This window comes from Orycteropus afer, unplaced genomic scaffold (genome assembly GCF_000298275.1).
Source record: "Orycteropus afer afer isolate SDZICR_OR568_19922 unplaced genomic scaffold, OryAfe1.0 scaffold00139, whole genome shotgun sequence".
Lineage (NCBI taxonomy): Eukaryota > Metazoa > Chordata > Mammalia > Tubulidentata > Orycteropodidae > Orycteropus > Orycteropus afer.
In genome coordinates, this window is record NW_006921726.1 from 1,057,703 (window position 1) to 1,066,964 (window position 9,262).

General features: G+C 36.6%; 1 protein-coding gene across 1 annotated transcript in view; it reads left to right on the plus strand.

Moving 5' to 3' along the window:
- The window catches only part of SPECC1 (sperm antigen with calponin homology and coiled-coil domains 1), a 449,155-nt gene that overhangs the window by 405,638 nt on the left and 34,255 nt on the right, over positions 1–9,262 (plus strand). The window contains exon 14 of the mRNA XM_042781619.1: positions 7,464–7,523. Within this exon, the coding sequence (XP_042637553.1) occupies positions 7,464–7,523 (60 nt within the window). The remainder of the gene's footprint in view (positions 1–7,463; positions 7,524–9,262) is intronic.

Sequence of the window (9,262 nt, forward strand, 5' to 3'; positions counted from 1 at the left end):
AGCAGCACAGGAAAAACAAAAAGTTACCTACAAGGGGCAACCAATAAGACTAAGCTCAGATTTCTCAACAGAAACCATGTGGGCGAGAAGACAGTGGGATGGTATATATAAAACACTGAAAGAGAAAAATTTCCAACCAGGAATTATGTACCCAGCAAAATTGTCCCTCAAATATGATGGTGAAATTAGGACATTTCCAGATAAGCAGAAATTAAAGGAATTTGTTAAAACCAGACCAACTTCACAAGAGATACTTAGGGAGCCCTTTGGACAGAGAAGCAACAAAAGCCAACAACAACTGACCATTAACAAACATGATAATATAACCCAGAAACCAACCCAGCTATGGAAGTATCCAAAGTAAATAAACCTACAAGATTGTAAACAGGGAACCAGAGACAACAGCCAGCAAATGAGGACAACTACAAATCAAAAAGAGGGAAAAAACTGTGTTGTTATAGAACTTCTAGATGGTAAGGAAGTCAAGACAACTACAAGATAGAATGGACTGTTCTACACTTGGGAAGAAAACTATAAATCACAGAGTAACCTCAAAGAAAAATGACAAACCTTCACATCAAAATTAAAAAGAGGACCAGCATAAATATTCAGCAAATACTAAAACAATAGCAATGAAGGAAGTGATAACATGATTCATAAACAAAATGAGCTCAGCATAGAAGATTATATGGAACAAAGAAATTGGCACAATGAAAAAGTGCATGACCAAGATAACAGCAACAGATTCATATTTGCTGATAATTACATATCTGGCAAGGGACTTATCTCTAAGACTGATGGAAAACTCCAACCCCTCAACACCAAAGGAATTAACAATCCAATTGAAAAATGGGCAGAAGACATGAATAGACACTTCACCAAGGAGTATATTCAGGTGGTCAGCTAATACGTGAAAAGATGCTCACAATCATTGGCCATCAGAGACATGTAAATCAAAACAACAATGATATACCATCTCACCCCAGCACTGATGGCAAGGTTCAATGAGACAGAAAATAACAAATGCTGATGGAGATATGAAGAGATTGGGACTTTCATACACTGCTTGTGTGACTGTGAAGTGACACAACCACTGTGGAAAGCAATATGGCGATTCCTTAGAGAGTTGAAATTGGAGATACCATTTGACCCAGCAGTCCCATTACTAGGTATATATCCTTGAGAGGTGAGAGCAAGGACAGAAACAGATACTTGCATGCTCATGTTCATCACAGCACTATTTACAATAGCAAAAAGATAGAAACAACCTATATGCCCACCAGCAGAAGAGTGGATGACTAAACTATGGTACGTACACATACTGGAATGCTATGCAGCACTAAAGAATAATGTAAAGTCTGCAAAACACCGCATAATATAGATGAAATTGGAGCACATTATACTGAGTGAAATAAGTCAATCACAGAAGAACAAATATAGTATTAGTTCATTGTTGTGGAGGGTCAAGGAAAGGTTTATATATGGAGAGAAACTTTGTTGGTTGGCAAGGGTGGGAGGGGAGGAGAGGGAACACTGCAAAAAAAAAAAATGCGTTGACCCATGTCACTTTAGTTTTGTATATTTCACTGTACATGAATTATATTTCACTGTACATGAATTATATTTCAATAAAATGCATTTTTCAAAAAAGCCTCTAATGGAACATTGTGTTGAAAGCATTCTCAATTGTTTTCTCAACTTGCAATTTATGTATGTGTATATATTTCTCAATAACTTTTTGGTTGTACTTAAAAAAAAAAAAAAGACCAAATTGGATGTCAGAAGAGACTCTAAAACTTGTTCTTGGATATACAGTGACTATAGCAAACAGAAGAAATGATGGAATGCTGAATGGAACATTTCAAAGGGCAGCTCAAGAGGACAAAATAACAAAATGTGCAAAGACCTGGAATTAGAAAACCAAAAGAGAAAAGCACAATTGGCATTTCTCAAGCTGAAAGAACTGAAGAAAAAATTTAAGCTTTGAGTTGCAATGTTGAAAGATTCTATGGGCAAAATATTAAACAATGAAGGAAGCATCAAAAGAAAGTGGAAGGAATACACAGACATTGTACCAAAAAGAACTGGCCAGTGTTCATCCATTTCAGAAGGTTGCATATGATCAAGAACCAATAGTATTGAAGGAAAAAGTCCAAGCTGCATTGAAGGAATGGGTGAATGTTTCAGCAAACAGTTGCTGTGCTGGAAGCACTCACTCATGTATGCCAAGAATTTGGAAGACAGCTACCTGGCCAATAAACTGGAAAAGGTCCATAGTTATGCCCATTCCAAAGGAAGGTGACACAACAGAATGAGAAAATTATCAAACAATATCATTAATAGCATACTCAAGTAAAATTTTGCTCAAGATAATTAAAAAACGGTTGCAGCAGTACATCAACAGGGAGCTTCCAGAAATTAAAACGAGATTCAGAAGAGGATATGAAATGAGGGATATCATTGCTGATGTCAGATGGATCTTGACTGAGAGCAGAGAATACTAGAAAGATGTTTACCTGTGCTTTATTGGCTATTCAGAAACATTCAAATGTATGGATCATAAGAAATTATGGATAACATTTTGAAGAATGGGAATTCCAGACCATTTAATTGTGCTTAAACAGAACCTGTACATACACCAAGAGACAGTCATTTGAATAGAGAATAAGCTAGACTATATGAACAGGAAAGTGCCATCAGGATTGGAGGAAGACTCGTTAATAACCTGCAATATGAAGATCACACAGCTTTGCTTGCTGAAAGGAAAGAGGACTTGAAGCACTTACTGATGAAGATCAAAGACTATAACCTTCAGGATGGATTACATTTCAACATAAAACTAAAATCCTCACATCATGATAAACAGAGAAAAGATTGAAGTTGTCAAAGATTTCATTTTACTTGGATCCACAGTCAATGCCCATAGAAGAAGTAGTCAAGAAATCAAATGACTTACTGCCCTGGGCAAATATGCTGCCAGAGAACTCTTTGAAGTGTTAAAAAGCAAAGATGCCGCTGTGAAGACTGACCCGAGTCATGGTATTTTCAGTTACCTTATACACATGCAAAAGATGGGCAATGAATAAGGAATAGAAGAATTATTGATGCATTTGAATTACGGTGTTGGTAAAGAATATTGAATATACTGCCAGAATATTGAATATTGGCTGCCAGAAGAATGAATAAATTTGTCTTGGAAGAAGTACAGCCAGACTGCTCCTTAGCAGCAAGGATGACGAAACTTCATCTCACGTACTTTGGACATGTTACCAGGAGGAATCAGTCCTTGGAGAAGGACATCATGCTTGGTAGAGGGTCAGCAAAAAGGAGAAAGACCCTCAATGAAATAAATTGACACAGTGGCTGAACCAATGGTCTCAAATATAGCAACAATTGTGAGCATAGTGCAAGACCAGGCAGTATTTTGTTCTGTTGTACATAGGGTCACTATGAGTCAGCATTGACTTAACAGCACTAAACAACAACAATGGCTTTGAAATGAATGAATGCCTTCAAAATTAATTAAGTACATTTGGATGAAGAAACATCAGAGAGAAGCTAGGAAGCAACTCTTTAAAATTCTTTTAAAAAGCAACAAACTAGGGCTAACTGTCTATGGAGTCTAAGAAAATATTATTTTCAACCTAGAATTCCATGTTCAGCCAAACTATCAACCAAGTGTGATGGTAGAAAAGAGATTTTTTTCATTTATGATATTTTTTAGTATATCCAAAAATGTATTTCCCCCATATCCTTTCTTAAGAAGAAACCTAAAAATGGACTCCAGTAAAACAAAAATTGACCTGGAGTTCTGGAGGACCCTGGAGGTAAAAGATTTCATAGAGTACTGATATGATTAACAGCTTGAGGGTATAATAAAGAAAAAAATAAGAAATTCTACAAAGAAGTTACAGTCTAAATATGAGTCGGTCCCTCCATATTAGAAAAGAAAGTCAGTGGGTTACAAGAAGAATATTGAGAGTTATAAGCAATAATCAGAATAAGTAAGAAGTCAGATGATTAGAAGGCATATAGTTCTCCCTATATTGAAAAATCCAAAACAAGCAGAAACCATAGGAAAAAACAACTTTTTTAGAAAAGGAAATATAAACAGAGTGCCACCATCAGCACCACCAGTTGCCATCAAGTCAACTCTACCTCGTGGCAACCCTGTGTGTGTCAGAGTAGAACTGTGCTGGTGTTTTGGAAGTAGGTCACCAGACCTTTCTTCCAAAGCATCCCTGAGTGGACTCAAACCTCCAACCTTTCAGTTAGCAGCCAATCATGTTAACTGTACTATGCAGGCAATCATAGCACACCATGGTGTAAGTGCTGTTTATTGTTTTCAGCTTTCAAAATCATCCTATAAGACCACAGAAGGCTTAAATGTGATTATAGAAATTGAAACTAATGTAATAAGTTTTATTAATTTAAAAGTAAAACTTCACAAGATGAAGGAAAAGCTAGAGGAACTTTTCCTTTCTCATGCAAAGTAGAGTCAGAAAATGCTGTCCATAATTGGTGGATCAAGAAATAAAGACTTAAGAATATTACATAAGTCCCAAATATAACAATAAATTTACTATATGAATCACATAAGGGCAAATATTTTATGTTCTTACTTTAATAAGAAGATAAAATTAGAAAGAGAGAGAGAGACCAATATTCATTGGTGGTTACTAGAGATGTGAAGCAGGAATCACTCTTGAGATACTTGTTATTTTTGGTGATGGGAAAAACAGCACCAAATATGGGTGTAATGAGCACAGCTTGACCAAAGTAAATGATGCCCACAAGAAGCTCACAAGAGAAGAGGATGTTTGTGCTAAAGAATATGACATATATAATTTGGCAACAACAAAATTGAGTATAGTCACATACATATGTGTATAGGTGTATATGTGTACAGGTAGGTATAGGCTTGTACATATGTGTGCACAAATAGTAACTGTATGTATGTGTATGTACAGATTTGTGTGTGCATTCATGTATATTCATAGAGGACACAGTTACACATACTTCTCATACATACCTTGCAAGATTAGTTTTCTATGTTTGAAGGCTTAGGACCTTAGTCTCATGGAACAGCACAATCAATTGATATAATGTGGTTCACAGAGTTCATGTTCTGCATCCCAGTGAGGTGAGTGGTGTCTTAAAACTTTGCAAGCAGCCATCTAATTATTGGTCTGTACTCATCAGGAGCAAAAGAGAAAGGAGAAAATCAAAGTCTCAGAAAAGCAACTAATCTACAAGGTAATAGCGTACACAAACCACAGCCTCAGCTACCCTGAGACCAGAATAACGAAATGATACCCAGTTATCACTACCAACCTGATAGAAGTTCTGATCAGGGCCAAATAGATGGATCCTGATAGAATGAGAAAAAAACACAGAACAGAACTCAAATTCATAAAATCTCCAGACTTACTTGACTGGTTGAGACTAGAGGACTCCCTGAGACTATCGCCCTGAGATAACTCTTTAAACCTTGAACCTGAACCATTCTCTGACATTATCTTTTAGTGAAATAACAAATTGGCACAAAATAAAATATATTACCCATGAGTATGGTGCTCCATTAAAAAATCATTATATGAGACCAAAATTACTCTAAAGCAAAGATGAGAAGATATGCAGGTTGGGCAATTAGAGCACTGGAAATGGAACAACCAGAACACAGTGAAAAAGAATGTTGAGAAAACATGGAGAGGTGCACAAAAGTTATAGATAACAAAGGTAAACACTATTGCATACACAGTACTGCATTATCAGCAATAACAAACGTTACTCTACGAGTGGATACACAGGTGGCAGGGCAAGATGATCAGATATGGGTAGGTGAACGAGACTATGCCCACAACCATATATAGGTTTGGCAGACAATATTATTTCTACATAAGTATATGTATGATCTATAAAAATGTCCATGTATACAGTAGAGCTAACAGAGAGCAAAGAAAACTTCTTAGCCGTAACCAAACACCTTGAGAGAATGGGTTGCTGGGTCTACAAGGTCAGGACTGTACTCTCAGGAGATATCAAAGTCAATTGGCATAACATAGTCTATAAAGACATTGCTCTACATCCTACTGTGGTGCATAGCTACTGGGGTCTTAAAAACTTGCAAGCAGCCATCCAAGGCACAACTATTGGTCTTTCCTCATCTAGAGCAAAGAAGAGTGAAGAAAATCAAAGATGCATGGAAACAATTAGTCCAAGGGACTAATGGACCATAGGAACCTCAGCCTCCATGACCCTGAGACCAGAAGAGCCAGATAGTTCCTGGCTACTACTGCAAACCACTATCAAAGAGATCACAATAGGAGATCCTGGATAGAGTGGGAGAAAAATGTAGAACAAATCCCTAAAAAAAAAACAAAAAAAAACCAGGCTTACTGGGCTGATAGAGACTGGTGGAACCCCTGAGACTATGTATGGCCCTCAGTTACCCTTCAGGCCCTGAACGAACTCACTTATGTGGCTCAACAATCAGCCAAACAATAGACAGGCCTGTGAAGTGAGCAATAACACCAGGAAGGTATGCACTTCTTAGAATGATCAAACGTAAGAGATCAAAAGGGCAGCATTTGCCCAGGGGTAAATCTCAGAAGGCAGGAATGGATAGGAAAGGACAAAGAGAAATGGTCACCACAGGGAAGAAGTAAGAAGAGTACTGTTACATTGTGGGGATTGTTACCAATGTCATGAAATAAAATGGGTATGAACTGTTGAATTGAAAACCAGTTTACTCTGTAAACTTTCACCCAGATTACAATAAAAAGTTAATTTAAAAAAAGAATGTTGACACATTGTGAAAAGTGTAACTAATACACTGAACAATGTGTATAGAAATTGTCAAATATAATTTGCTGTGTAAACTTTCACTAGAAACACAATAAAATATTATTTTTTTAAAAAATAGCTATATGAATTTATGATGACTTAAGTCCTCATGTTTTTTAGGAGGAATGTCTACATTTTCAAAATCAAGAGATAGTGCTATAAGCATATTATTTAGAGATACGGGGATGGTCACCAAAGTAGAGAGAAATTTAAAGTAATTCTCCTAAGGACCAAGATTGGAAGAAAGAATCGTTTTTCATTTGATTGTATTTAACCATGTGCATATATTGTTTTGATAAATTTTTTTATCTCACACTATGACCTCACAATTTTTATGCAACAGATTGTGTATGTCATAAATCTTGACAAAATAAAAATAACCTAAATGAAAAAAAATTATCTTTGATAATTAGGAGTCAATCAGTAATTTAATTTCTAACAGCAACTCTACCATGTTAATCTTCCCCTTTTAGAAACTGAAACTGCAGTTTGCATATTTGACTTGAAATTTTAAGTATTACAATGATAGATAATGTGTATGAGAGTGTCAATTGAGGGTCTTTTCTGGCAAAAAAAAATTGCAGTTGATAATTCCAGTCTATGTCTTTTGAACCTAGAAAAGGAATCTCTTGCTGGCATTTGAAGCAGCTGAAAGTGTAGGCATCAAACCCAGCCTGGTAAGTATTGTATTTTCATCCTTATGATACTTTATTCTAATTAGATGAAGAATAACATTATACCATGTACTAAACAATTTCTTACAGAATATTGAAATCCATTTGCTGTTTCTCATGGTTCCTAATATTTCATTATGGATACATTTTAGTTCTAGAAACACAGTGGACTAAATGATCATTAACTCTCTCTTGTTCAGGTTACCTAAAAATTTAAACAAAATTTAATATTTTAAAAAATTATTTCTTCTATTTTGGGTAAGAGTGCACCTTGAACCTGGCTGAGGCCAAGAGGGTCCAAAGACTAGTACAAACTCTATACCAAACACTCCTGGTCCTGGGAAGAGCCCAATTTCCAATCCAAGTTAACTATTTTCCATCCCCATGGGAAAATAGATTAGGGTAAACTATAGGCTAAAAGTCAAGCTTTGAATAATATTTGGCAGCTGAGATCACTTAGGAGAATTTTCTGGAGTTATTCTGAAATTGAACCAAGAACTTGACCAATCTAGAATCCAAATCACAGTAATGCAGAATGAGCTACTTCTAGTATAGAATGAGGACATTATTTATCTGTTGTATGCCCTTCAGTATTCTTCATTTATTGACTCTGATTTGGGTGAAATATTACAGAGAAAATTTGTTTTCCATTCAACAGTTCATACACATTTTGTTTCAAGACATTAATTACATTCCCCACAGTGTAACAGCTCTCTTCCTACTACCTCCCTGTGGTTACCTTTTCCCTGTGTCCTTCTTTCCTATGCAGTCCTACCCTCTGAGCTATCTCCCTGTGCAAATGCTGCCCATCTGATCTCCTATGGTTGCTTGTTCTAAGGTGTGTACCTACCTGGTGTAATTGTTCACCTTGTAGTGATTTTTTAAATTTTAATACATAGCTGAGCTCTCAGGAAAGAATGAGAAATAACAAGATACCAGAAACAAAACAAGAAGTGAAAACCAGAACCATAGGCATGAATTGAAACTGTGGCAACCTCAGGGGGTGGGGTGGGATGGAGATGGTGGTATAAGGCTCTTAATAAGTAGGGCACCTAATGAGGACAAACCACAAGGGCTGCAGGTTTTATTTAAGACCCACACAGGAATAGACTGGAAGAGATCCATATCTGTACCCATTCCAAAGAAAGGTGATCCCACAGAATGTGGAAATTATTGAACAATATCATTAATACCACATGCACATAAGATCTTACTGAAGATAATTCAAAAATGGTTGCATCAGTATATTGACAGAGAACTTCCAGAAGTGCAAGCTGGATTCAGAAGAGGACGTGGAACAAGGGATATCATAGTTGCTATCAGATGAATCCTGGCTCAAAGCAAAGAATACCAGAAAGATGTTTACCTACGTTTTATTGACTATGCAAAGGCACTTGATTGCATAGATCATAACAAATTGTGGATGACATTGAGAAGAATGGTAATTCCAGAACACTTGATTGTGCTGATGAGGAACCTGTACATTGTCCAGGAGGCTGTTCTTCGAACAGAACAAGGGAACACTGCATGATTTAAAAGGGTTGTATCCTTTCCCTATAATTATTCAGTCTGTATGCCGAGCAAATAGTCCGAGAAGCTGAACTATATGAAGAAGAACGTGACATCAAGATTGGAGGAAGAGAGGAGGCGGGGCAAGATGGCGGACTAGGCAGAAGGATTGCACAGACCCTCTTCAACAAAGAAAAGGGAAACCAATTAACACAGACACAGAAGATAATCTT